Genomic DNA, 26799 nt, shown 5'->3' with positions numbered 1-26799 from the left:
GTTAGGTTGCACAAGAAAAATATATTACGTGTTTTTCTATGTAATATCTCGACCTTAAAGCAGGCTGCCAGAATTGCCCGATGGTGGTGGGTGCTGATCTTGAACACTCGCTCAGGACACTTTTCTACAGGGAATGGCGAGGAAGATTACGAGCACTTTACTAGACGGTAGAAGTGCCCATGGAAGCTCAGTACAGGCTTACTGTCTATTTTGATCAGTTTCTCCCTTGAGCTATTGGTTGTATGAGACCCTGTGGTGCTGGTTGAGCTAACAATATCTAGTCACAATTTCCCTCTAGCTCTGATCGAAGGAGATTTGCTTTTTTTTCTTTTTTTAACTGAAGCTGGCGATCGAATTGACGCTCATGCCCAAGAGAAGTGTTCAGAATGCAAGTACACACCCGCGGAATCTGCACCCCCAAGGATATCCAAGTTGAGAGATGCCACAGCGTTTCGAACATCATTCTGCATCGTATCCGGACCACAGACATATACACCTAGCGAGTCAGTCGATATCATACCTCTTGCCAGCTCTTTCAGCATTCCTGGCAAGTCGGGTCGCCCGGATAGTTCGTCAAATGATATCAGACCTTCTGTCGCTCTTTCATTTCCCGACTCTTTGTTGCCAGGCGCGACGCTACTGATAGACGGGAGGCTTGACTCTGCTACACCTCCGCTGGTGCGATGGATCTGCACTTGCAAGCCCGATATCATTTTGTCTGAGTAGTTGAGCAGCATTTCGCTCACAACTTGTCGATACCAGCTGCAGCTCTCAGCATCTCGACTTGCCAGTATCAGGCGAAGCGATAAGAACGGAGATCCCCCTCTTTCGCCCTCTTTACACTCTTCATCGGCCCGACGTGTCTGGGACGCAATATACTGCTCGATGAAAGGCAAAGTCCAGCCAGCTCCTGACCCTCCCGCGATGACAACAAGATGGTTGCTGTTCACAAGGTTCTGTGTGTTGACGCCACCATATGGTCCATCAACCAGCACCGAAACTTGAGCTCCCGGGTTCTGTAAGGCATACTCATAGAGCTTCGCTGTAAAACCTCGGTGTCGCTTGAGGTAAAAGACAAGGAATGACTGGTCGTCTGGGGATATTGCTGGTAGGGAGCAGATGGTAAATGGGTGCGCTGACAAGGCTTGTGTAAGTCCAAAGCTAGTGAAGCGCAGGAAGCAGTGCTGTCCTATTTCCCATGTCAAGTTGGCCGGGATGGTGATACGGACGAAACCGTTGTCCTCCACTTTGATATGAGCTTTTGTTCGAACTCCATACTCGAAGCAGGTTCGTAGCCATGGGTAGAGGTAACATGGAACATATACAGCAGCTGTTCCTATGAAATAGTGCCTGCAATCGAGTCAGTAACAGTTATTGGCAAGGGCAGATGTAAAAAGCTTACCATGATGTTAAGGTGTAGTCGCAGTGCCAAAAGAAAGTAAGCATGAATATTACAACAGCAAGGAAGTGCGTTGCCTTGAAGAATTCATATCCCAATAGCTTTCTAATTTCTCTATAAGCCAGTTGTCAGATCGGTCGCCGTGGTAAACTTACCGAATGGCACTGTGCGACGCAAAGGTCAGCCAGGCCTGGAAGATCAAGGCGACGATACCAGTCCAATAGAACAAGAGGCTCATCTTAAAATGCATCTGCATATCGTGAAATCTGATATGATACACAATAAATGGGAATGTGTGCATGAGAGCAAGTACAAAAAAAGCATACGCTATCCATCGATGGAACACTTGGAGTCTCTCGTGTGAGACGCCTGTTAGCAGGGTAATCCAGTTTGTCTTGGTTGCAGTAGCACTATGATGCACCCGTCAGTAAAGTAAGAGGTCAGATCAGGTGATTCTGGACTAACAATACAAATGGCATGCAGCCCAAAGCCAGCCAACCTGATCTTGTTCCCAGCGGTGGCGAGCCGCCAAAGTCTAGCGATGGCCAGTAGTACGGCTGAGGAATCAAATCCATGCCTATCTCACGTTAATAATCGCTCCTGTTCGAGACTGTTCGTTTTACCTACAGAAAAAGAAGACGGCTCCAGCCAGACCCAATAACAGCACCCCTACGGAAGCCGAGTTGAACCCAAGTGATGCAACATGAAATCCACGATACGAAAGATATCTGATGGTGGCGATCAACATACGCCAGGGTTTAGGCCCACGAAATCCCGGAGACGCAAGGCCAAGAACGTAATATGATATAAAGTGACCAATTGTGAATAATCCAATGCCAGTCATGAAGAAGGCTACTGTTGGCAAAGCGTAGACATGGTCTGCGATGTACCTTCTTGTTGTTAGGCAATAGGTCTTAATGAGGTGCCCAGTCAGTTTAAAGGGCTGAGCTTACCAAAAGTGCCATCTTTTCATGTACCATGCGCATTGCGCTTTGGTGAAGCCATCACAGGTGAATGCACGACTCCCAGTCAACTGGACCGGAGCCGTGAGCCAGGCTGCTGATTCCATAGAAGAAAGAGTGATTGCAGAGGACTTCCAGTGAGCAAGTCAAAGATGACTGGCCGAAGCGATGAAGGATTGTTGTGAGGGATGACGATCTTTTGACGTCTCGTCAACGAAGAGAGTCGATACAAACTGTCGTCCACAAGCCTAAGATGTACTAATTGAATTACTATATGAAGGCGACTGAAGGGATATGGGAAATTTTATGGAAAAGAATATGGTGAAAGCATGTGGCCAAGAAATCTATCGCTCGCCTGGCTGATACAAAGCGATGTAGATATGTATTACCCTTGCCCGAGTTGCTGTTTTATCATAAGCAAGGGTCCTGTGCCGAGTTCCGTAAGCATTAACTCTCATTGGACGATCTCTCAATAAAACATCAACTATTCCCACGCTATCATCGCATAAATCGGCACTTGAGTAAGTTTGAGCAGGCTTGAGCAAGTTTATCTGCGGCGATAAGATTATTCCCGACCGCACTATACCCGCGACCGCGGTGATATAAGCTTCATTGAAGTAATCGTAGCTTTACACATCTGACTACAAGCAAGCTATTGTTTTATTACAAAAAATGAAAATGGACATGGCGACTTCGACGGGCAGTTCAATGCCCATGTCAACTTCCAGCTCCAGCGCTATGGATATGGAGCAAATGAACATGGTCTTCTTCACTTCCACGACGACACTCCTTTGGACAAAGTCTTTCGCACCCGAGACAACAGGACAGTATGCAGGTGTCTGCATTTTCCTCATGGCCCTTGCCACTATTTTACGCATGTTGCTTGCGTTACGCGTCAACTTTTATAGCATCAGGGATGGTCTCAGACGGAGGCGAACGAAAGGTCTACTAGTGGAATCCCGAGGTATTGAGACTTTCAATCGGCCGTGGAGAGCGAATGAGGCTATGATATTGGGAGCGATAGATGTTTTGATCGCCGGCGTGAGCTACTTGCTGTAAGTGCTTTTGGTCACTAAGCCAAGACTCTGACTAATATTTGTCTAGCATGCTCGCAGTCATGACTATGAACGTTGGCTATTTCCTTTCCATCTTGGCTGGGGTGTTTATCGGAAGTGTTTGCTGTAGTCGCTTCTCAGTAAACCTGAGTCTACATTAGACCAGATCTTGGCAGAAATGAGAATTAGAAAAATGAAGGAGTTTTACGCGTCATGAATAGCATCTTCCTCACATGGCATGGAGTGTGAATCAGTGTTAGACCCGATTTTTCTCTTTGTGCAACCGCATTGTATTTCTTTGTGGTAGACTTCGCCACCCCAGCCCCTCCCACTGTTCCTTTCACAATCACATCACACACCAGTCTCCCTCTTCTCATCAGCTCATCTCCAACATCACATCCCTCTCAAAATGAGCAACGCCACTGTTGATCCCGTTGGAAGCACCTCTTGGATCGGAGCTGATGCCTACGATCCAGGCGACGAGCTGCACGATCGAGCCCTGGCAGCCCTCGACGGGCTCAACTGGGATCATCTTTCGTCCCTTTCCTCAGCGCTCAACAATGGAGTCCCTTGCACCTTCAGCCAGAAGTTTTCCATCGGCCACTTCAACATGGTTCGCCACATTGACTTCACCGACGGCACCAGCTGGGTTGCCAGGGTGAGACTCCCAGAGCTCCGCACCGTGTTCGGCGACCGCGAAGTCCTCGATGTGGCCAGCACTCTCAATGTTGAAGTCTCGAGCATGAAGTTCTTCAAGTAGGTACGCTCGAGCCACGTATTGGGAAGTCATACTAATAGAGACTCGCAAATAAAAAGGGCCAAGACCTCGATTCCCGTCCCTGTAGTTCATTCCTACAGCGTTGATACGAACAACGAGGTTGGCGGCCCGTACATCCTCATGGATTACATTCACGGAACTGTCGCCACGGAATTACGAGATGCAAATGAATACGAGGGTGGACTCTTCAGCACGCCAGATCAAGATCGGCTTTCAGAAAGAAAATGGCTGAGATTCAAGCAACACTTTCTTCCTTCAAGTTCAGTCAGATCGGGAGCCTCTATCAGAATAAAGAAACGTCCGACTTCTTCATCGGCCCAGAGACAGAGACTGTCAAGGGACCTTGGAGCTCCTCACTGGAGTATTATCAAGATCTCTCAAACCACGCTCTCCAAGTCTGCGTTCAGCACGCGTCGCCCGAAGTCAAAACAGCTTCTTCATTCGCAAATCCGATCCTCTTCAGACATCTCATGTCCCTATATCGTCAACAAAAGCCCAGCAAAGAATCCTTCAGCCTTGTCAATCGCGACTTCGGAGCCCACAACCTTCTGGTCAATGAGAAATTCCAGATCGTCGGCGTCATCGACTTTGATGGCGTGATGGCGGCCCCCATCGAAGTTGTCGCCCAGTACCCAGTCTTGACGGGGCTGAATCGAGAGCCCCCAGGGTGTGTCGAGACGAGACCCGCGGCTATCGAGCGCATCGAGAGAACGAAGCCGAAGCTCAAGGAATACAAGGAAATGCTGGCGGCCGCGGAACGCAAACTCGGGAATGACGATAAGGGAGCCACGCCGATTGCGGACCTGTTGCTGTCAGATGCTGCGAGTGTGTTTCAGGGCCTGGTGAGATATCAGGGCCACCAGGTTTTTGTCAACGATCAGTGGATGGAAGCTTACCTAAAGCTCATCCGAGACCATTTCCAGAAAGATGGCTCTGCAGGTGAATGAGGCAAGAGAGTCGCTAGGTTTTGGCCGGGTTAGGGCGTATGTTCGATGAGTAGCATACTGTTTTCGAGGTGATGTACAGTCAAAATGGTCACTTGGACTGGCAACAAGGTACCGACCACTGTAAGTGGAGCATCATGTCCCAAGGCAGAATTTTAGACAGGCGCTGTATCCTCTATCACGGGGATCATGGAGCCAGTCCCTAGTCAGTCTAGCAAGCATTAAGAGAAACTACACATTATCATGCGGTGCAAGGTTTGGAAAGCGAAAATGCTGCCTCGGCGTTTGTGTATGACTTCATGCCCGGTCACTATGTATAGCTGGTTACTTGGCTGTATAAAAGCACGGGAACATTGGGATTTAAATAGACATGCTGCTTCAATGTCAAGGCCTCGCTGAACTGGCTATTGTGGTATCACCACCCCACAGCTCTTGTGCATTTTCCCTAAACAGCTGATCTCGTAGCTGCACGTTTCCGTTTGTCAGATCAAGAAGATGAGAAGTCCAAGGCTTGATATCGAGTCCCTCGAATCTAGTATGTGGCCAATCTGAGGCATAAACGAGTCGAGACGGCGCTGCTTTGAAGAGCTCAAGGATGACAGGGTCAAGGTCAGTGTACAAGGGTCCTGGGGCTTTTGAAAGGCGATAGACGGCAGACACCTTGACCCAGGCGTTATTTCCCTCCAAGAGTCGCAGCATTGAGTCAAATCCAGATAGAGAGTGCGGATCGAGCGCAGACCCAGAATTGTTCGTTTTTGGGATATCTGGGTGGCCCAAGTGATCAATGGCAACTTTGACACCGAGATCTGGAATCACTGGCTCGATACCAGGTATGTCCTTCATGGCAATGTAGATCTGTAAAACCCAAGAGAAAGGTCGAATAGCGTCTGCATACCTCTGCATCATATCTCCAAGTTCTTCGGCAGGCGGTGCATCACCCGTTGACTGAAAGTTCAACCGAACACCACGAACGCCGAGGTCATTCCATTCTTTAAGCTGTGCAGCTGAGGTGTTGGCGACGTCAAACACGACGACACCAAGGGCCCTGTCCGGCCCAAATGCCTTGAGAGTATCAAGAAGCAAGGTATTGTCATTTCCGTAGACAGATGGTTGGATCAAAACCATGTGCGAACAGCCGAGTCGCGTTTCTTGGATGGTCGCATCCCATGCTGTGTATGTACCGAACTCGTATGATCCCGGGATAGGCGGGAAACGAACTGGGTCCAAGACGTGGAGGTGAGAGTCCCATGAGCCATTTGGCATGCGGCTGTCAGGCTTGAAGTCGCACACCTCAGAAGAAGTGGTCCGAGCCGCGGCTTGTGAGATAAATAAGCAATGCGCAAGGAAGGTCGGGATCGGATTGAGACCGTACATAGTGAGCCTAGCTAAACGGTAATAAAGTAATCAAGATAAAGCGGTGACATGGGAATTCTAGACCTCGCAAAGAACGAGGTATTTAATATGCATCAGTCAGCGTAGCAATGACCCTCGCGAATCCATTATTCCAAGCCGTCGTCCGCTGCCGCCGAATAGAGTTGATCTTGGCGGCAGTTGTATCTCGCTGGAAACAGTGGGGATCTCCACGGTAGTTGAGGACGGGGTCTAGATCTGTCTTCCGGCTGTTGTGACGCCAATTCGTCAAAGAACGGTCAATCATAAGCCTTCAGTACTGGGCAGTCAATAAGCAAGACGCAGGGCTTCTGGGGAAAACATTCCTCTTGAACCCATAGCAAGTCAGGCCTGATGGTATCCCCAAGTATCTGCTGTAAGGTTCTCGAGTTCTGGTGCTCGGCAGACTCACACGATCTGATGATTAAAACCGCAATGGCAGAGCAAACATGGCAAAAGTACATGTTTAGGGAGCTTTCTAGGGAGTGGAATTTCCGGAAATAGGCTCCTTTATATCTCTACGTTTGCAAGAGATGCATACCACTAACCACTATTGAGTAGGCCAGTTTACCAACTCGAGAGAGTCTAGGTTATCATCCCATTTCCTCCCGCGACTCTCCGATTGTGGGATTACGAGTTCAAGTAGGTGATTGGCCGGATAAGAAGAGCTTATCTATTGGCTGAGGATTAACCGCCTGTAAGCTTTTTGCTCCTTCGTGTGACGCTAGGGCCTCCTGTGTCCTGTCAGACCAGACTCTCATTCGGGTACTGCACACGAGATGTTTTTGGAATCTTCCAAATTTGTCATACAATTCCTTGATCTAAATTTATGACTACCCCGAGCTGACCTTACTGACCTCTATAGAATGCTGAGCTCAAGAAAATGTATCTGTATATATTAATATCTCAGTGCCAAAGATCTTTTCTTAGTGACAATTACTCCACAAGACTAGTCCAGAAACTGCACGGCACTCTCCGCTAGTCTTCAGCCCTAAATTGCTGACTCGACCCCATCCCATGTGCCGATATAAGAATCCTGCTCGGTAATCACTGGGTCGACCCTCTTGACACTGCCGTACTCTCCTCCCTCCCTTCTCATGGCGACCAATCATTCCCCTCCCCTCGTTTCTGCAGGGCCCTTGCTCCTCCCCGTCCAACTCATCCCACGACGAAACGCAAGATCCAAGCAGCGTTTTCATCGCCGCAGTAAACCGAAAGTCCGCAGTGGTTGCTTGACGTGCAAGACACGACGCGTCAAGTGTGACGAGGGAAAACCAGCGTGTGCGCGGTGTATTCGTGGGGATTTTGTGTGCGACGGGTATGAGACGCAGCCTACAAAGCATGAGGTTGTTGTCATTTCACCCGCTCAGGTCGTGCCGGTGAAGTTCCTGCCGCTGGCGCCGTCTACGCTGCCTGGGCTCGATAGACACAGTGTACCGTACCTCGATGCCTTTCGGTATCACGTGGCGCCGGAGCTCTCGGGGAGCTTTTACATGGATTTCTGCGAGGGGACGATTCTTACTGGTGTGCATCAGGATGACTCCATTCGTCAGCTTGTGCTAGCACTTGGCGCCTTAACCCTTGCCATCGCCGATGACGCGCGAGACACAAAGCAGTCTATAGCCCAATCGAAACCTTCACCGCTAAAGGTTTGGGGCCCAAGCAGTATCAGGAACAGAAATCACGCTGCGTCGTTGAAGCATTACCTCAAAGGCGTTCAAAGCCTTCGTGAGCGATTAAAGCTTGACCCAGCGCATGTGTCTGTACGGACCATGACGGTCATGACGATCCTGATGGCCTTGTTTGAGATCTTGCAAGGGAATCACCGGTCAGTGGACAGTATACTGAAAAGTGTTACCGCTTTGTTGAACGAACATCTTGCACAGCAAAGGAGCACTGAAGGTAGCAAGGATGAGATCACGTCGGTTCAGCATACGTTCCTCTGCTTTTCGATGATGTGTCAATACTCCCGCCAAATAATATCAGCCATACCGATCTACAGGCAGATAAATACAGTCTCTGCCACAGAACCGCCAGTGTTTGGGGTAGATTTGCCAAGGTCCCTTCTTGGTCGGTGGAGATTATTTAACAGTGCCATGATGGCGTATATAGGTCAAGCCCACGACGTAGTGGCACTGAAAGACCCGGAATTCATCAAGTCATTTCATCTACGCGGCCGAATTCTATACAAGCAAGCGCTGTCGTGGCGTGAGGTGATCCGGGCATATCTCAAGAGTGACCTGGACGAGGACCATCTTCACCGGCTGAAGCTACTGGAGATACACTGCATCATATCAGAGATCCACTTGGATTGTATTCTTATACCGTGCGACTTGTCTTATGACCGGTATGAGGAGACGTTCAAAGCTCTGCTTGACGACTGTACGGCATGGTTGAAGCAGCAGGTACGAAATGGCGTTCCTCGTCACATCACTTTAGGAGAGGGTATACTGCTTCCACTGTCCGGTATCGCTCGTCTATGCCGAGTCCACGATGTTCGTATGGAGGCACTCTATCTCATACAGAGTGTCACCTGGCAAGAGGGTGCTTGGGATCCTCAGTTTCTAGCACTGGGGGAGCTTGGTACAGTGGTAATGGAGGAGCGAGGGCGGGAAGAGACTGGTTTCATACCAGCGTCTTCAAGGTGGCTTTGGGTGAGCAACGTGGATGGGGAGAATGAAGGTGACGGTCCCCTTGGGCTTTATATTTCCCGGTTTTTGGGCGAGGATGGGCAGCCCCTGGTAAGGGTGATACCATATGATATCTCATGGTGGGATGAGGTATGTGACATTTCGGGCTGTAAGAAGGGTCATGCTACAAGATCAAGAGAGGTTTTTCAACCTAGGCCTAACACAGTACAGAAAGTATGCATGTCAGAATAAGTCTGGGAAGTGACTACATTAGGAGAGCAAGAGCATACGGGCTGTACAAAACGGATATGATTACTAATAGACTAAGGGCGTGTTTAGTAATTATACTCTGCTGTGCTGTGATCTTGTGAAGGCCGGACTGAAGTGATCTAGGTTCAGATGGATAGGGCGCTCGTTAGAGATAAAGAGAAAGTGGTCATTATCAGAGTTTTATAGCCCTTCTGTATAATTCAGACTACGAACAATCCGTGTGTGAGGCGCGTGATGTGAGCCACCAGCTCTGGGGACTATCAACTCAAATAACACTCTTATTAAAGTCAGTTCGGGCAGTATACCAACTACCCAACACTAAGTTCTGTCTTCCAGAATAAGCTCTCAGCCACAAGTCTCAACAGCCAATAACACGTCTAGCTCGCAACGTTGAGATTGGTGAACAGTGCGTTTAACTGCGTGACTACACTGCCCGCTTTGAAGAACATACCTCATTCACCTTCCCACTGGAAGAACAAAGATACAGAACTACAAGTAACTTACCGCTACAAGAATAATTATTTAAAGGTCTCCGTGCCTAAAGCCAGTTCCTTCTTTATCTCACCTCAATCACCACAACATATCTACAGCCATATACCCTTGTCTCTCCCAATACTTCCCAGCACTACTATCAATTGAAAAACTACAAAATGCCAACTGAACCCTATCTCAACGCAGTCACCGTGCTTGAACGCTTCATGCCATATGAGCTTGGACGTCAGCGGCAGCGCTTCCACGACGACCATCCCGGTTCGCTTCCCATGCTCACAGACAAGGACTGGGAATGGATTCGCGACGTGTGCACAAAACCACCAACCCAGCCAGGCGAAGAACGATACCCTGCTGAGTGGGTTAATAGCGCAGAGCCAATCAAGCATTTTCTGCCTCGTTGGCGCAGATATATGAGATATAAACATCCTTATAAGGGATATAGGTTTGGGTATCGCAGGAGATTCAAGCGTAACAAAAACCAGGATCCTAGACTGAAAACGGACGATAACCCTGAACCCGAAGGACAGAAAAGTCGCCAGGATGAAAACACCGGGATGAATCAGGATGCGGGAAGTGAGGTTGCACGCGAAGCTGACTCTGAACAGGAGGGCGTGGGTCAGTAGGAGTGGCAGGATGCTGCGGCACGCTGGGAGGTATATCAGCTGTAACTCCAGCTCTAGGGAGTTCATTCAATATGATGCTTGTACAAACGAACGATGAAGACTATCGCCAAAATCAGCCAGCATGCGACCATCAAGACTGGCATCACGGGTTTAGGCTTTTATTCAGGACCATGCTGCGTTCAACAGAGGCGATGTTCTCCTAAGCGTGTTAAGAACTTGAGATAGACGGAGAAAAATACTAGAGCTTTTTGTTCTCGACCGCAGACAATGTCTTTATTATGTAAGATCTTATTTACCTCAGGCAAACATGGCAAGATAAGAAGCATTCATATGCCCACTGTCTTTGCCAACCGTATATGTGACCCAAATCACCGTTCCGCATCCTCTTTCAGACTTCTCAGGCTAAGTACCATGTACAGCCTGGTACTCAAAGATTACAGTAGCAGATATTAGTACGGTACTTGTTCCCAGAGTGCGTCACGACAGATCGTCCACACGTGACAGTCTGCGACTTTCCATTAAGAACACTCCCTTTGACCGTAAGGCTCTGTCCACTGCCAGATTGAATCTGGAAAGCAAGCGTGTCGCCGAATCTCAACGTCCGGGGACATCCGAACCGCTGGCAGAAGTTCCTGAGCTCTGAGTTGGGGCACTCGTCGCTTCCTTTCATACCGGTGGGACTCTTGGTAGAGCCATCGGCGCCTGTGGCCAGTGCCCATGGACTACAGCCGATTCCGGGGGTGTTGCCAGTGGTGGGAGGAATTATGAAGGAAAAGTAGCCGATTTCGAGGTTGATCTTTGCTGCCTCTGAGGAGGAGGCTGCGAGGGCGAGGATGGTTGCGAGACTTGGGAAGTGCATGATGAAGTTATTCTTGCGATGATTAGCTTAGGAGCTCTTTGTTCAGGCAGAAGTACAAACGGTAGAATTCTTTGGGGGACAAGCCTAAACTGAGAGACAAATGGAGCTGGCGTTGAGCGTAAGGAAGAAGAAGCCAAGAGTCTCATGGGTTTACGCCGACCTTTTATAACCATCTGGGCCTCTGCAGTGCCTACGTCTGCCCAAACTCAAGACTCAAGGGAGAGAATGGACCGAGCTGAAGCGGCTGGCTGAGCATCATGCCAAGCTTCACAACACATAGAGTCATGCTCCCGAGAGTGCAGTGCATCATACACTGCATGAGCTCTACTATGGAGATGGTAAAGACCATTATAGAGAAATCCTCAACCCAGTAGGAGTTTGTCTTTGTACTTTATTGACACTTTGAACCTGCCCAGACTGAAGATCCAGTTGTTCAGGAGATTGAAGATCTCTAGGGCAGTTGTCTAAATAGCAGGGAATATTCTGTCGACGGTTGGGATATCGATAAACATGTCCATTCAATTCAGTCAGTTATAGGAAGGTGAACTGATGGATACACCGCTGACTCACCTGCACTGTCAGCATTTCACGCGGTTATGTAAGGATGCCAAGCCTCGCCACGGCTCGATGCATCTCTAGAATCCAAGCATGAAGGAATGACCAGAAAATAAAGAGGGACTCGGAACAATTCACCATAACACTTCAGCAGGAACTTCAGCCTATAATTTATTATCCGGGTGCCAGATGTTCTAGAGCGTCTCTCTCATATCATGCCAGGTCTGTGGCAAATCTTTGCCCAATCGCTTCTTCACTCACTTCCCAACAGACCTCTGCTTTCCTATCATTTTGCGCCCAAGCCGCAACAATCTCGGGATCTTTAGTAACTTGACAGTCATTCATGAAAACACCATCAGGTAGGTCTGGTGCCAACGCGGCAGTAATACCAGTTGCACAACCTCCTTCAGCCGTCTTCGTAAGCGCCTCATTTGCATCTTCAAGACTCCTCCCCGTAATTCTCTGTGCCATATCCATCAATACTTCAGGCTTCATATGACTATACATCCCACTGTCCATGTTCCCTGGCTGCACGGCAAAGGACCGAAGTCCCTTTTGCGCATACCGCCGGTTAAGTGCTACGGAGAAGAGAATCTGAGCTCCTTTGGACTGAGCATACGCCTCAGCTGGGCTGTAGCTCTTGGGGTCTATGTCCTTGAAGTGGGGATCATGGAATGTTGGTTCGGAGTATTTGTGTCCGAGGCTCGAGATGTTGACGACTCTTGGGGAGGGCGATGTCAACAGTCGAGGCATAAGCATGTTTGTGAGGAGAAAGTGCGAGAGATGGTTGATTGCAAATTGACTCTCAAACCCATCTACCGTCCGCACAAGATCATTGGTGATGACACCTGCATTGTTGAACACTCCGTCGATTGCCGTGATGTCTCTGTCGGAAAGTATAGCCTCAGTAGCGTTACGAAAGCTTGCCATAGAGGCTAGATCTGTTTCAATAAACTTTACATCGATTGAGGCGTCAATCTCGTGGATCTTGTCGATTACAGGTTGGTACTTGGCTTTGGAGCGGGCGATTAGAATGAGAGTTCGGGGAGACGCGGTTGCCAGGGCGTAGGCTGTTGCTGAACCAATGCCATTGAGAGAAGGTCCTGTGATAAGAACTAAAAACGCAATCAGTCAATGAAGAGATCTTCAAGCTGAAGACTGGGAAGACTTACATGTTTTGTCTTTAACACGTTCCGGGAAGGCTGTGACAACCTCTCGTCCAGTTGTTGCTGCACCGAACTGCGCCATGACACTTTGACAAAGGGATCTCTTGGTCCGCTGCTGAGCTCTCTGTGCTAATACAACAGGTTCCGGGTATCCGATTCTTATTTATAGCCTCCCGAAATACAGGTTCCGGTCAACTGAGCGCCTGTCAGACCCGGCTAAGTACCCCATATTATTCTTCGACGGCCAGATCTAACGCCGGAGCCGCATTGCTAAGTCCGTTTAAATCCCCAACCTGCATTCTACATAAATAGCATCAAGACTTAATAGCTTAAGTGGTTTCTCTTTTTAATTGGGAAAATAAGCTAGCCCTTTTAAAGACAGAGAAGCCCAGTAATAATAGACTACACTGGAAAACCTGCAATAGAGGAAGATTACATCAATAATGAGAATTACCAAGTATGTTCTTCTGAATAATCAGCTTACCTCCTTCTCTTGTCTCTTACATCTCATTGATTTGCTTAGCTGGCAAGTCGGCGTCTCGAAAAGACCTCGGGATCTCGTCACAGCTTTGCATCTTTGTAACTGTCAGCTTACGGTATAATATGATACTCAACAAATGGCCAAATCGCTCTGTGTATAAGTCTGCAGAATCCTTCGTTCAGGTCCAACAATAGCAGCAACCGCATCTTCATTCAGACTACCATCATTCAAAATCCCATCGCAATCTCAAGAGATTATAACAAACCTCTTAAAAGTACTCCTTATGGCCACCTCAACACCCATTCCCATTCTCACTATTTCCCTTGCTCGTTATCTCCACGGATACGGCGCAAGCGAAAGTCTCGCAGAACAATGGTCCGAGAGCAAAGTCCCTGCCTCGACATCATCCCGCTTCACCAACATCGGCTTTGACCTCGACGAGCAGGGCGCCAACTTTGGCGAACTTGAGTCGCAGCTCAGAGAGAGGGAGTGGAGCGGAATAATTGTCGGATGGTGTTCTCGTGGTAACATTGAGTTCACCGAGCTATTCGAGTCAGTCGTTACTATCTGCGTTGACTACATCGTCGAAACAAAGAAGGGGGATACATCGCAGAAGGAACCCAAGCTGATCTTCTGTCGCGGACCGGATGACTTTGTTAACGCGACGCTGCGCAATTTTCCCAATTAAGATCAAGGGATCAGACTAGTCCTTTGTTTAATACACTCGTTGATTCGCATTGCCAGAAGACCAATCATCCACTCTCTAGGAGAGTGTCAATCGATATGGTTGAATTGAGTGTGAGGTGCATTGCCTATATAGTCCAAAAATACAGAGACCCGATCACAATTCCCTCACTACAGCAGGCTTGAGCCTGTTCGTCTTCCGTAGTATAGTGGTCAGTATGCAAGCTTGTCACGCTTGAGACCCGGGTTCAATTCCCGGCGGGAGAGATCCAGCCACCTGCGATACGCAGGTTTTCTTTTTCTCCTTTTCGTCAATTAAGTAATTCGCATCATGTCAATAGTTGTGATTTGTTTTTGCAAGGCCATAGGAACGCCGCTGCCGCCATCGGCCTAGTGCCTGGCAAGTTTAGAATTGCTTTTACTAATACTCGCGCTTTTATTTCTTAACTGAAGAGCTTTAACCTGTTAGGGGGTTTCAGGCTGACCACGTTTATAATAATTCCTGTGCTGTCCTTCCTCAATTTGATTCTTGTGATATTTAAGATAATTAGCAATAATTTAGTTGCGTGTGCTCCGGGGTCTTTTAACTGCAGCCTTATAATCCTTCTTATGTTTTACAGCTTGACTATTTTCATGTCTGTAGATCTAGCTATGAAACAGATGCTATTCTCGTATCTCGGTCAACTGTAGCATTCCGACAGAGCCAAAGAATGTAACTTTATCCCAGTGCGTCTTGTCATTAAAATTGAATGTCTGATGAGGCGAAAGAGCTGTCGCAATCGGCGCCAAGTACTTGCCGTCTCACCACATGTTCACAGAGCAACAGCCACGTTATGATCACCGATTCTATTCTTTGTTCCTAACTGTGAACCTGCCAGTATACCTGCGCGACTCAGACTCGTATACTGGGACAATATTATTACACAACCAAGCTTCCTCCTCTTATTATCATTGCCAGATCTAGGCTGCCATTCCTGCAAGGGCGTTGGGCTCACCAAGAGCACCCTGGGGGAATCGAGAGTTGAAGCCAATAACGGACTGAACGCTGTGGAAGGTGGATGTCTTGATAGAGAGCTTCTGGTCGGAAACGAGCCATCGGACACCCTCGCTACAGGGGGGAGTTGTGAGAGAACCCTCATATCTATATCGTTGTTAGCGTGGCACAGATGGAAGTAGCAGTGTTAAGACTCACGTCTGGAAAGATCCTGCAGCAAGAGTGCTGACCAGCTCAGCCATGTTGAGACCCTTGGTCTTGGTGAGAGTTCCAGGCTCAGAGATCTCACCAACCGAACCAAAGACAGTCTCGAGAAGGTTGGAGGCAGTGGTTGCAGCGGTAGTGGGAGCATTGACATGGAAGAAAGAACCGCCAACGCCAGGAAGTTGTCGCTTATCCTTGCCCTCAGTACTCTTACGAACGACCTTGGTAAAGCCATCACGCTTGCGAGCCGCAGGTGTCGCAGCAGGAGGAGCAGGAGCAGTAGCGTTACCAGCAGGGCTTCCACCAGCGCCATCATCAACATCAATAAAGACACCAACAACAGCGATCTTGGCATCGGCGCTCTCCCAGACCATGTGCATCTCCATAGCCATACTCTTTCCAGCATCGAGATGTTCACTGGGCAAGTGGAAATGGAACTGCTGGAGAGTGAAGCTATTGTTCTGGAAAGACATGGTACCCTTTCCAGCGACGACTTCGACGGTTGTGCCGAGATTCTCGAATTCAGCGCCCTCGAGCATATCGGGGATTTCGAGACTGAGCTGGCTGGCGGGGACCATGGCGTTGGCGCCTGCGACCATGTCGATGGGAGATTGGTTCACGCCGGTAGAGCAGAGAGCGTTGGCCTGAGGGTCGAGAGCATTCCAATTGGTAGGGCCCTATCATTGTCAGCATTGTCACCAATATTCTGATCTCAAAGACTTACGATCTTGCCAGTGTAACCGAAGGTGTTAACCTCAACCTTGCCGCCCTCAGCTCTCGGCTGCAAAAGCGTACCATAAGCACAACTCGCAATAGCCTCCGAGGCAAAAGCACTCAAGAGAAGAGCCCTCAAAGAAATGGAACCAGCCATGATGATTATCCTTGACTAACAGAAAAAAAAAAAGAGTAAAGCTCGGCTGTAAGTAGTGACTGAAACAAATAATATTATCCACTTAACAAAATAGAGGCCAGCCTCAAAGAAGAGAAAGAATTAAACAGTCTAGGAAACAAAGAACAGAATAATCGAACGATGATGAGTAAAAATCAGCAGGTTGCGCGGATGCATTGTTTTAATAGAAGATCCGGGTGAGGTATAGTAAACAGGCTCTAATGGTCGAAAATAGCATCGGCGTGTTAGTGTTGTTTCGTGAGGTATGCTTAAGGTAACCTTAAACCTTGACGTGTGGAGGTGGGGAATAGCGTGATTCACGCCGCAGGTCTTGTCGCGACGAGGAGGGTGAGACTCTCCCGGTCTCGGATGCCAAGAATGGGAGGAAGCCTTGGGAAACACACCAAGAGGGATGATGGAGATAATATATACCTTACTGACGATATCATCATGGTCTGGTGATGATGAAAGCCAATTGATGAATAGCAGAGATCAAGACACGCATATAACAACTCATCAAAGTGACTCTAGTCATCCCATGTCATAGCTTCGAGTCATGATGAACCCGCCAAGATGAAACATCCCTTCTCTTATCGCCCCGATAAGAACAAACCTCCCAGCGCTAATTAAAAAAAAAGACTCGCGTCTAGACTCTCCCCTCCAACCATAAAAGTAGCAGGTCCCGTTGCAAGGGGCGCAACCTCAAACGGCCTCGCTTACCGAACTTTTTAGTGGCGTACCATTCAGGGCACGATGACACACTAAATCCAGGGGCCCAGGGGAAACATTATGGTTATGATTATAGTTAAAGATAAGAATCACGGCAATCGGTACGATTTCAGTTAGGTGTGAATGGTGTTTGTTGTAATTATAGCTACTGTCGAAACAGAAGTGATGCTCCGATATAAACGCTATCCTGTTTTGATTGCCGAAACAGTGAACGGTGTTTGGTACGGGAAATTGGGGGTTTCTGAATGAGGTCTCGACTTTTTAGTATCTCACTGGACGGGTTTGCGAGGCTGTTTTTGTCTTGTTGTCCGGATGATGGAAATACTCAAATGCATGTGTTAATGGTATCTTGAGCTTATCGAACAGGTAGCACTCTGCCAGGCACACGATCTTCCGATCGTCAGGAACGCATAGCCCAAGAGATCGTGGAGGACGAGAAGTATGCAAGATAGAGAAGGTGGCTTGGCAATCGGCAATCGTATTACCTGCATCCGATATCATTCGCGTCTCCGGGTTCATCTGTTCCGATCATGACCGCGCGTCATCCACAATCATCTTCAGAATCCATATCTTATACCCTATACTATTACATCAATTTCTGGCTCGTGACCTAGCCTTTGGCTTTTATTTACAGTCCTGAGCAACATATGCCAGAGTAATAATAGTTCAATCATATAGGACCTGCCATTCCATATATTCCTTTTTGATAATGTAAAAAGGGTTTTCCATTACCGGCGACTGTATTTCAAGACAACAAATATCCCAAACGAGATTAAGATTTCCACCACTGCATGTAGAAACCTGACTGGACTTTCCGATATCCCAGTCTGATTAATTAATACACGCCTCAATCTGATCAAGAATCATTTCCCAGAGTATTACATCGAAAGTAGCTGCGACCATGCTATTGGAATTGGATTTGTCACGCGTTCCTGCAGGAATTCGCCAGTAGCAGCCCCCCCAACGTCGACAGACAAACGCGATAACTTAAACTCATCGCATCGCACTCCTCGCTGGATAGATATCATATGTACTGAAGCCAAATTGCTGTCGTCTTTCTGCCTTTCAATCAGTCGCATCGTATGCCGGCGATCATAAGCCCAATTTCGTGCTGCTGAGGCATCAAGAACCTTGTCGGTGTGGCTCAGTTGGTTAGAGCGTTGGTCTCATAGCACAAAGCTGATGATTTAATCACAGATTAGAGTAATCCAAAGGTCGAGAGTTCGAGCCTCTCCACCGACAACTCTTTCTTTTGTCTTTGCTAGGACTTAATTCATTTTTGATCAATATGCAAATAAATGACTTTTTATCTCATTCGCTGATTGTCAGACACTTATCCCATTCTAGTTTATTATCAGCTCTGTTTGTTCTGTCGCATATTGACAGGACTACCAATCCCTTACGTGTTACGCTTAAACCTCAACGCGTAACTGTATCTTATAGACAATCCACCTGCCTGACCTAAGTTGCTGCTGACGCAGGCAGCAATGGCCTTGTTCACTCGTGAAAAAGGAGAAACTGGGGTGAGGAAGAGAATGCCAGGACAAGCCAGCCATGGCATGGATTTGACAGGGATACATCAATGCGACAGTGACGCTAACATTCATCAGCCAGGAATATGTCATGAACTGCTAAGGTACCGGTGACTAAAGGTCACTTTGCGGAATTCTCGCGTCCTCTCAATTCCGCGTTCACGACGCCACATGATACTAAACCTCAATTGTAAAAGCCCGCGTTTTAAAAGCAATCAACGCCTTTGCCGCGTTTCCAAGTCATCAACGTTCATCCTGACTCCCATCTAGTTACAGTTGCTCGCTACGGAGTACAATGCCTTCATTCCAGACCCTCCCACCGGAAGTCACCGTCGCAATCCTCAGGTATCTCAATCCATTCGACCTACTCTCCGTCCTCCAGACTTTCAACAAAGCACTATTCAGCGCAGCAGAAATCGCATTCAAACCGTATAAAGAATGGACTCGCAACGCCCGGAAAATGGTAGCATTGTTTCCCCCGCGAAGCAGCCATAGCACCCGCCGCCTTTGCCCCTCGTATCCTTCCTACATCCCGCCCTTGGACCATGATAATGTCTCAGAGCGCGAGGAAATTCCCAGGAGGGATTATGAGGATCTTTCACTGGATCGTGAAGGTGGACCGTATATTCGATGCTCCCCGCCTGATCTAGTAACTTGGATGAAGCTCAATGGCTCATTCGAGTGGCTTGAGCCCCTGGATAAGGAAATGGCGGAGGAGATGCTGCCACATACCGGAGTTGAAGGCGATCGGCCTGTAGCGCCAAAAGCTGACGTCGATGCTCTCGTCAAGCAAGTCAGCGATTTGGGTCTTGTGCTCCCCACAGGATTTGAGGCATTTGTCCGAAGCAACAGACTGCACCACCGTATTCCGAGCACTTCGGCCTGGTACTTCCGGCTCTCAAAGCTCATCAAATGTCCAGCCGCCATTGACGATGACCAAGGAGGCTATCTATGCCGTTTTCATTTCGACCAGCAACACTGTGCTTTTGCATACCTGTATCTGAGCCCATCGGGTGGTCATTGCGTTTTGCTATCGCAGGTTGACGTGTACGCATGCTCCAACGATGACGACGAAATCAACGGAGGGCAAGCGGATGGAGATAATGCTGTGGACGAGGGAGGAGATGCGCATGACGACAGCGAGCTTACAAAGGAATACTTCTCCCTCGCTGGCCTTTCATTTGAGGAGTATCTTGTGACAGTCTACTTTGAGGGACTGCTTAGTTTTGAGGCTGATACTTTCGAGGGACTGAAGGATTTTGTCAGGCATGTTTATCGCTCGCCTAGAGAGGTTGAACATCTGCGTGAAACGAGTAAGTTGGACAAAGAATCTTGTGAGGACAATATGCTGATCAAGTCCAGATGAAGCGATTAAGGTGTTCCTCGATGCGCAGAAGTGGAAGGGTGTAGAGCATTACAGGCAAAGCATTAGCGATTAAGCTCCCGTCCTCATTCTCTTCTTCGCTCATCGCTATTTGGCGATCCCGCAGGGACTTCGCTGAAGAACTTCAATTATTATACTAGCGGCTGGTGATTTTAATACTTGAAGAGCAAGGTTGCTATCACACAGGTTACAAGACTTTGACACTTTGTCCTTGGACTCAGATGTGCAGCGAAATCGGATGGGACTATTCCCAACGTCTTAGCTTGTACTGGAAGTAAACCCAAGTTCGAATCCTTTGAATTGCAATACTATGAGGCAGTAGGAGTTTTGAAGACCCCGCGCATGTTGTTGTCGCCGTTTTCAGTCGCATGTGATATTGAGTGCTGATTGTGATTGTTGGTCGGTGGCTTGCTGATCATTTGCTACAAGTTTTCTTGTTGGTTGTTGGTTCTACCCCCCCTACTTGCTGCCTGGCCAGGATGTTCCATGTTCCATCGAGCGGCTACATCAGCTGACTCTCTGTCCTAGAAGTGTAAAAGGTTGCTGAAACGCGGGCCGCACGGTCAGAAAAGCATTGATTGAGGTGCCTTGGCGGTTGCGGCGGCCATGGGGTCGATGGCATTGCAGCCTTCACAGAGGCTAGAAATATCATTGGAAAGACAACTAACAGATGTTTTAGAAGCATTCTAGTATCTAAGCACTAGTCGCTAAAATGGCAAGCTCTGCGATAATGGCGTTGGTTCTCGACTGAATATTTTGTATGCGCTAATTTTATATGTTTGGGTACACACTTCATGTAGCCGCCGATGGACCAGCCTGAGCATGTTGAACGCCATGAGTATGGCGGTAATAAGAAGTGTTTACCCATTCAGTTTGGATGCATATTGGAGAGTTGTATCATCCAAATTCCTCTCTCTTTTCCAGTTATTGTTGTCTACCTTGTTTGAGTCTCTATTCACGATCCATAGACTGGGTTGGTAGTTGTCTGTATACAACGGCCCTCCCCCCTTCAACAATGGGCAACTCAACCATTTGTATGACTATATACATATTCAAAGGAAACCCAGTCGACGCTTGGTACAAGCGGCACGTTCTCATGTACTTCACGTCACCCGAGAACAAGAACTTCCACGAGACCGTCCACGCTCAGCGTGACGATGAGCTGAAGCCTTGGAGGGTCGACAGAATCCACAAGAAGGTCATCTGGGCCGACAGTGCGACGTACATCACCCACGTCAACGCTGGGGCTGTAAAAGTTCGGAAAGGTCACGAACTTGATCCAGTCAACGTCATGGCAGCCACTCCGTTGACGGGTCGAGATGCTGACTGGAATTGTCAGAATTTTCTCCTCGAGGGGCTTCAAGCACTTGTTTCTCATGGATACCAGACACAAGGGTGGTATGACTGCGTTGAAGGGGATCTTATGGACAAACTGCTGGATACTAATGTTGCCTAGCTGGGGATAAAGAGAACTAGATCTGGTTTGTTGGATACACCGTTAGATGTTCTGAGTGTTTCTCTGTAAGTGAGGAATTTCATGTTGGAGACGGGATTGCTTGTACGGGATGTTATTCTAGTTAAAGCGCTTTATCTAGGAAAGTGAGACTATAAAGCAGACTAGTATGTACTCCAGATCATATCGCTCGTCAAACAGAGACGGAACGTGGCTCCCCAGTGTTTTCCAATCAACATTATCCAAACCACGCAATGCAAACACATAATCCCAGTACACAGGGTACCACCCTGCCCACTCCCAATCCAAAATAGCGACTATCCGACCGTCGCGTATCATAATGTTCCTCGACGAGATATCGCCATGTGTGAAGACGATGGGATAATCTGCACCAAGCTGCTTCGTCATCTGAGCCCAGTGTAATGACTGCTCTTCAATTCGTTTCGGAGGCCGAACAAGCCACTCCTGAAACGATTCAAGATTTGTGAATGGGCCACCGGACCGAGTCATCATGCTGGGAACGACCGCGCCTTGTCCGTCGAAGCGACCGATATAAAACCCCTTGAGACCACGCAGTTGTCCCAGGTAGTCTTTCAGCTGATCTAAAATTGCAGTGCGATCATGCGGTTTGAGGGCAGGCCAGGCCTCTTTTAATGTCTGACCCTCGATATACTCCAACTCAATGCGATCCCAGTCGCTGCTGATGACCTCGGGGACAGGAATGGTGGTATTTTCCTTAATGAACTGTAACACCAGCGCTTCATTTGGCTTTTCGTTGACGCCCATACCGTCAGGGTGAATTGCGTACTTGGTCACGGTATTGCCATGCCGGACGATATAGCGCTCGGTGCACTTGTATATCACCTCGCCTTCTGGATATGGTGCTGCTGTTCTTTGTGGCGGTGGAGAGTCGCCGTACATGGCGATTAGTTTATCCCGCCTCAGCATTTCTTGCAGTCGTTTTGACATTGCTTTTGCTTACAAAGCTTGCGCAGGTCAGAAGTGATTTATGCGATTAAAAATGGCGGTTGGCAAAGAGGCAGAGTGAGTGAGGAGTGGAGTTTATGATCATAGAGGATTACAACCAACAGCAAAAAATCGGGTACGTTCCTGCTAAGTGAATTAAACGGGTTACTTGCAAACAGCTACAAATTCGGTTCTGTACTCAACGATAATACAGTAGAGAAGGTCAAATAGGTCCATGGTGTTAAAACGGATTGATAGATTATAGACTTTTTCTGCAAGAACAAAAAAATAATATTGACAAGACTGGGATTCGAACCCAGGCCCCTTTCGAGACTGCGAATCGTCACTGGTTTGAATGAAACCTGAACACAGCGCCTTAGACCGCTCGGCCATCTTGCCTTGTGATTGGATAGTACTCGACTTCCAATACAGGTACATACTGCTATACTAATATGGCCATGTAACTGTAAACATTGAGCATTACTTGTCTTTTAATGACTTGAAATGTTTAACGTGATTTAAATTAAGTAATCTTATAGAACTTGAGCAATTGGTATTTTCTTTAAGCTATAATATTAGAATATTGTTTTATGCTTTTCTTGCCATTACTAGAGGACACTTTAAAGCTGCAGTTTACTTAGCAAACCCTTTCCAGTAAGCGCTGAGAATATGTCTAATTGTAGCCGCTGAGATTATAATTTAAATAAACTAACCTGTAAGAAATTTCAAGGATTATAATAAACACTCTCACTCTGCACTGTCTATTGTTGAAATGCTGTTACAATATTGAGTGATTATGGTCAAGTGTCGACCAGAATTACCCTATAGCAAGCGACAGGGAATCGTGCACGCGATATTCGCGCTATTCTCGCGCCTGAGCACTAACGCGAATCGCGCGCGACCACGCCATCTAATGAGACAGTCACTACTTGCCTCCTTTACGGTTACATCTGTCGCTGGCGACAGTCGGCAAGTCGCCAGAGTCATATTTCCACGCGTTTATTGCAGGTCACTTTCACTCTGGCGTCTTGCTGAGAATATGAATCATTTCGCTCACTCTGAACACATTTAATGATCAACACGCGTCAACATGCAATATGAGAATCAGATAAAATATGTATAATACATAATGAAACATTCCTGTGCAACGCTGTTATACGCGTGCATAATGCAGCCATATTAGCTAAAGTCATAGGCATAACGACCCAAGATGAGAAGAATAATTAAGAAATAATGCAAAGAAATCGCGCGCTTGATGTGATGATTATCATCGTATGTTCCATGATTGATCATACTCTCATAGAAGCAAGTGCTTCTGATTACATGCCAGATACAGCAGTGACCTAAACACCAGGAGGAGTGAAGCCAGGAAGCTTGGGCCAGTTACCAAGCTCTCCAGGATCACCACCAATTCGGACCCAGATGGCGTGTGAGGGAGTAGGCCCATCGAGCACAAACATCTGGTACCAAGAAGGAGGGCTGATGAAGGCATCAGGGGGAGCTGTCACGGTGCAGGTCTTGCCACTGCAGGAGAACTCAGGGAACAGGGTGCGCTGACCCATGCTGACACCATGAGTAGCACCAACAGAGGCCATGAGAGAGACACGCATGTTGGTAGCGCCCTCCTCAAGATCAGAGGTGAGAGTGAAAGTGTAGCTCTCACCGTAGACCCAATCACGGTCGGTGAGAGTGAAGTTAGGCTGAGCAGCACCAGAGAGGAGATAATCAGGCCAGAAGTACTCGATACGCTTCTCCTGAGGGTGCTTGCCCTCATCCTGAGGGTCAGAACCAGAGACAAGAATCTTTCCATTGCTGAGCAGTACAGCTTCAGAATGGTACATGCGGGCGATGGTGGTGTTGGCAAGGACTGTCATGCGCTGACCGAGAGGCTCCTCGGGGTTGTACATGACAGCGTTGAGGTTGGAGTTGTCAGCAAGACCGAAACCACCACGACCGACTTGGGCGCCACCGAGGATGAGATAGCGGCCGTCAGGGAGAGCGACCATGTTGGGCATGACACGCTTGGAGGGCTGTGACAGTTAGTATGAATGGCAGAGACGAGGGATAGAGAATGCTTACCATACGCTCAATGACCCAGTCAGCGTCAGGGGTATCAGGAGCCATCAGGACACAGTTGTCAAGAGCCTCATTGCCAGGCTCATGAGTAGTACCACCGCAGATAAGAACCTCGACAGGATCGGTATAAGGAGCCTTCTGGGGTAGAACCATCATAGTACCCTGAAGAGGATAGTTACGACCAGTCAAGGGGTTGTCAACCTGACCAGGCATATCAGGCAACTTCTTGATAGACTGGAAGTCGACCTGAGAAAGGATACGAGACTCATTGAACTGGGTGAAGAAGATACCACCAGAAGGCAGAATGGCCATGTGAGGGTATGAGTTGGTTCGGCCAATGTTCTCAGCACGCTCAAGGTAGTCAAGGTAAGTCGACTTGGTTACACCAGCAGGGTGAGGTAGAACCTCGGCGGAGGGAACGATGGGAGCATCAGAACCAGACTCTCCACCCATAGCAAGAATGGAACCGTTGGAGAGAACAATGGCAGTGGGGTACCAACGGGGATCAAAGAGACGCAGCTGCGTGTAGTCCTCTTCCCAGACGTTGGTGCCATTGTCGACTCCTTGGGGTGAATCAGGAGTGAAGAAGCGAATACCGTAGACGGACTCAGCAGACCATCCGCCAATGTTGATAATACGACCAGCCTTATCAGGAAGAGTAAAGGAAGCAGAGCAGAAGACATCAGTCTTGAGAGCAAGCTCACGGTACTTGTTGGTAGAGTAGTCAAACTCAAAGGAGCCCTCAGTATTATCCATAGACGTACCATGCTTCTCCACAAAGACAACCTTGTCGTTGATGCCAACGGAGCTGATGAGCGGGATGATGGGGGAGGTGGAGAAGTGATCATACCTACCCGCCGCAGGCCCAGAAGCGTAGTGGAACATGTTGAGCGACGTGCCCGTCCACTCGTAGTAGCTGATGTGATTGCCCGCGCCGCACGTGTAGTTGCGATTGCCGGGACAGGCCATGCTGCAGAAGCTATCATCCTTCCAGATATCGCCTTTAGCCTCAACTGCCTTGAGATCGCCGCAGACGCACTGGCGACCGTATTCAACGCCACCAGCGGAGTAGCCGAACTTCTGACAGCGCTTGAGGCACGTTGGGACGGTCATGTTGCTGGTGGCGTAGCTGCCCGAGTCTTCGTACAGCCACTCGAGCACATAGGGGTTGTTGTTGTCAAAGACACAGCCCTTGTACTCCCAGTCTCCTGGGAGGTCATCTTCTTGAGCGACGGGAATGGGGTACACTTCAAAGTCACCGCTGGAGTAGAGGGATAGACGATTACCGGCACCGCACATCTGGCTGTCATCGCCCTTGCAGGCCATGTTGCAGTCAGATTCCTTAGTCTTGGACGCAGCATTGTTGAGTGCGTTACCGCAGTAACACTCCTCAGCGTACTCAAGACCAGCGATCTTGAAGCCGTTCTCAATGCAGGTGGCGATGCACTTCTGAGGTGTCTGGGAAGAGGAAGTGCCGAATGGGGAAAGGGCACGGCCGGGAGGGTCAATGTAGCAACCGGCGTAGGACCAGTCGTCTGGGAGATCAGTGGCGACGGGGCCGGTAGTAGCGGTTGCAGTACCAGTGACAGAAGCAGTCTCTGATGGTTCACCGGAGGGCACAGCGGTACCTCCGGCAGAGGACTTGCCAAAGACAGTGAGTCTATCACCAGCTCCACAAGGCTGATCGGCATCGCCAGTGCAGGCCATGCTACAATCGGCCTCGGGAGCTTTGGTAGTAGGCCTCTTGCTACCGCAGACTAAAACAGTCAATCACCATTCACAGACAATTCACTTATCGGAGGACTTCACTTACAGCACTCCTGAGCATACTCCATGCCAGCGAAAGCGTAGCCAAGGCCTACGCAATGGGCCACGCACGTCTCAGCGGTCAGACCCTCAGTGTCATAGTGCACAGGCCCATCGAGCGCACGCTTTGAGACGCTGTCGACATAGCATCCCAGGTACTCCCAGCCGTCTCTGGGGGTTTCAGGCGGTGTCAGATCCCTGCGGACGATGACACTCGCGGAGGAGGGCAAGTGAAGGAACGCTGCACCGAGTGCAGCAAAACGCAAGAGTGACATGGTGGAAACAAGGCAACGAAGCGGCGTATAACGAGAGACTGTAAATAAACAAGAACGAATGTGGTTTTTTCCAAGGATTAATTCCCATGCAGAGACATAGAATAATGCACAAGTGAGATTGCGGCACCTTGACGTTATATCACCTTCAGACCGGCCGCTGGGCGACAGCGGAAATATTCTCAGGTATATCACCTGCCCACATCC

The 26799-nt window shown here is 48.5% G+C and overlaps 14 protein-coding genes and 3 non-coding genes across 19 annotated transcripts; 9 read left to right on the top strand and 8 right to left on the bottom strand.

The window, feature by feature from the left end:
* Positions 1-3: 3 nt before the first annotated feature.
* On the bottom strand, positions 4-2748 carry FVEG_12454 (hypothetical protein). Of its 2 annotated transcripts, XM_018901796.1 has the most exons (6): positions 2353-2748; positions 2027-2289; positions 1865-1976; positions 1555-1809; positions 1403-1504; positions 4-1350 (listed from the first exon to the last, which is right to left on the bottom strand). In XM_018901796.1, the coding sequence occupies exons 1-6, from the start codon at positions 2466-2468 to the stop codon at positions 363-365; spliced, it is 1836 nt and encodes a 611-aa protein (XP_018760369.1). In that variant the 5' UTR covers positions 2469-2748; the 3' UTR covers positions 4-362. The 2 variants fall into 2 exon arrangements, with proteins under 2 accessions (XP_018760369.1, XP_018760370.1); XM_018901797.1 differs by having other exon boundaries at positions 1865-2289.
* A 297-nt stretch (positions 2749-3045) lies between these two features.
* FVEG_12453 (hypothetical protein) lies at positions 3046-3577 on the top strand (the record flags this gene model as incomplete). Its single annotated transcript, XM_018901795.1, has 2 exons — positions 3046-3416; positions 3466-3577. 2 exons carry the CDS (start codon positions 3046-3048, stop codon positions 3575-3577), a joined length of 483 nt encoding a protein of 160 aa, XP_018760368.1.
* A 248-nt stretch (positions 3578-3825) lies between these two features.
* On the top strand, positions 3826-5141 carry FVEG_17272 (hypothetical protein; the record flags this gene model as incomplete). The annotated part of the gene is made up of 3 exons (XM_018906521.1): positions 3826-4172; positions 4233-4372; positions 4435-5141. The coding sequence occupies 3 exons, from the start codon at positions 3826-3828 to the stop codon at positions 5139-5141; spliced, it is 1194 nt and encodes a 397-aa protein (XP_018760367.1).
* Positions 5142-5165: 24 nt separating this feature from the next.
* On the bottom strand, positions 5166-6986 carry FVEG_12450 (hypothetical protein). 2 transcript variants are annotated; one of them, XM_018901794.1, is made up of 2 exons: positions 6511-6986; positions 5166-6454 (listed from the first exon to the last, which is right to left on the bottom strand). In XM_018901794.1, exon 2 carries the CDS (start codon positions 6399-6401, stop codon positions 5523-5525), a length of 879 nt encoding a protein of 292 aa, XP_018760366.1. In that variant the 5' UTR covers positions 6402-6454; positions 6511-6986; the 3' UTR covers positions 5166-5522. The 2 variants fall into 2 exon arrangements, with proteins under 2 accessions (XP_018760366.1, XP_018760365.1); XM_018901793.1 differs by having other exon boundaries at positions 5166-6807; positions 6940-6979.
* A 638-nt stretch (positions 6987-7624) lies between these two features.
* On the top strand, positions 7625-9409 carry FVEG_12449 (hypothetical protein; the record flags this gene model as incomplete). The annotated part of the gene is made up of 2 exons (XM_018901792.1): positions 7625-9307; positions 9389-9409. 2 exons carry the CDS (start codon positions 7625-7627, stop codon positions 9407-9409), a joined length of 1704 nt encoding a protein of 567 aa, XP_018760364.1.
* Positions 9410-10077: 668 nt separating this feature from the next.
* On the top strand, positions 10078-10542 carry FVEG_17271 (hypothetical protein; the record flags this gene model as incomplete). The annotated part of the gene is made up of 1 exon (XM_018906520.1): positions 10078-10542. One exon carries the CDS (start codon positions 10078-10080, stop codon positions 10540-10542), a length of 465 nt encoding a protein of 154 aa, XP_018760363.1.
* A 427-nt stretch (positions 10543-10969) lies between these two features.
* On the bottom strand, positions 10970-11401 carry FVEG_12448 (hypothetical protein; the record flags this gene model as incomplete). Its single annotated transcript, XM_018901791.1, has 1 exon — positions 10970-11401. The coding sequence occupies one exon, from the start codon at positions 11399-11401 to the stop codon at positions 10970-10972; it is 432 nt and encodes a 143-aa protein (XP_018760362.1).
* A 768-nt stretch (positions 11402-12169) lies between these two features.
* FVEG_12447 (hypothetical protein) lies at positions 12170-13204 on the bottom strand (the record flags this gene model as incomplete). Its single annotated transcript, XM_018901790.1, has 2 exons — positions 12170-13071; positions 13129-13204. 2 exons carry the CDS (start codon positions 13202-13204, stop codon positions 12170-12172), a joined length of 978 nt encoding a protein of 325 aa, XP_018760361.1.
* Positions 13205-13886: 682 nt separating this feature from the next.
* Positions 13887-14291, top strand: FVEG_12446 (hypothetical protein; the record flags this gene model as incomplete). Its single annotated transcript, XM_018901789.1, has 1 exon — positions 13887-14291. The coding sequence occupies one exon, from the start codon at positions 13887-13889 to the stop codon at positions 14289-14291; it is 405 nt and encodes a 134-aa protein (XP_018760360.1).
* A 191-nt stretch (positions 14292-14482) lies between these two features.
* On the top strand, positions 14483-14554 carry FVEG_17270. The gene has a single exon. It is a non-coding gene; the product is annotated as a tRNA-Asp (tRNA).
* Positions 14555-15247: 693 nt separating this feature from the next.
* FVEG_12445 (hypothetical protein) lies at positions 15248-16356 on the bottom strand (the record flags this gene model as incomplete). The annotated part of the gene is made up of 3 exons (XM_018901788.1): positions 15248-15428; positions 15480-16162; positions 16210-16356. 3 exons carry the CDS (start codon positions 16354-16356, stop codon positions 15248-15250), a joined length of 1011 nt encoding a protein of 336 aa, XP_018760359.1.
* Positions 16357-18236: 1880 nt separating this feature from the next.
* FVEG_17269 lies at positions 18237-18345 on the top strand. Its single transcript has one exon. It is a non-coding gene; the product is annotated as a tRNA-Met (tRNA).
* Positions 18346-18865: 520 nt separating this feature from the next.
* FVEG_12444 (hypothetical protein) lies at positions 18866-20361 on the top strand. Its single transcript, XM_018901787.1, has 2 exons — positions 18866-19948; positions 19998-20361. Exons 1-2 carry the CDS (start codon positions 18931-18933, stop codon positions 20072-20074), a joined length of 1095 nt encoding a protein of 364 aa, XP_018760358.1. The 5' UTR covers positions 18866-18930; the 3' UTR covers positions 20075-20361.
* Positions 20362-21034: 673 nt separating this feature from the next.
* FVEG_17268 (hypothetical protein) lies at positions 21035-21475 on the top strand (the record flags this gene model as incomplete). The annotated part of the gene is made up of 1 exon (XM_018906519.1): positions 21035-21475. The coding sequence occupies one exon, from the start codon at positions 21035-21037 to the stop codon at positions 21473-21475; it is 441 nt and encodes a 146-aa protein (XP_018760357.1).
* Positions 21476-21572: 97 nt separating this feature from the next.
* On the bottom strand, positions 21573-22514 carry FVEG_12443 (hypothetical protein). Its single transcript, XM_018901786.1, has one exon. It carries the CDS (start codon positions 22439-22441, stop codon positions 21611-21613), a length of 831 nt encoding a protein of 276 aa, XP_018760356.1. The 5' UTR covers positions 22442-22514; the 3' UTR covers positions 21573-21610.
* Positions 22515-22733: 219 nt separating this feature from the next.
* FVEG_17267 lies at positions 22734-22837 on the bottom strand. Its single transcript has one exon. It is a non-coding gene; the product is annotated as a tRNA-Leu (tRNA).
* A 944-nt stretch (positions 22838-23781) lies between these two features.
* Positions 23782-26595, bottom strand: FVEG_12442 (hypothetical protein; the record flags this gene model as incomplete). The annotated part of the gene is made up of 3 exons (XM_018901785.1): positions 23782-24468; positions 24518-26271; positions 26328-26595. 3 exons carry the CDS (start codon positions 26593-26595, stop codon positions 23782-23784), a joined length of 2709 nt encoding a protein of 902 aa, XP_018760355.1.
* Between the last annotated feature and the right edge of the window lie 204 nt (positions 26596-26799).

Source organism: Fusarium verticillioides, chromosome 4 (genome assembly GCF_000149555.1).
Source record: "Fusarium verticillioides 7600 chromosome 4, whole genome shotgun sequence".
Classification (NCBI taxonomy): Eukaryota; Fungi; Ascomycota; class Sordariomycetes; order Hypocreales; family Nectriaceae; genus Fusarium; species Fusarium verticillioides.
The sequence above is the reverse complement of the archived record's forward strand: the minus strand, read 5'-3'. Positions and strand labels throughout refer to the sequence as shown.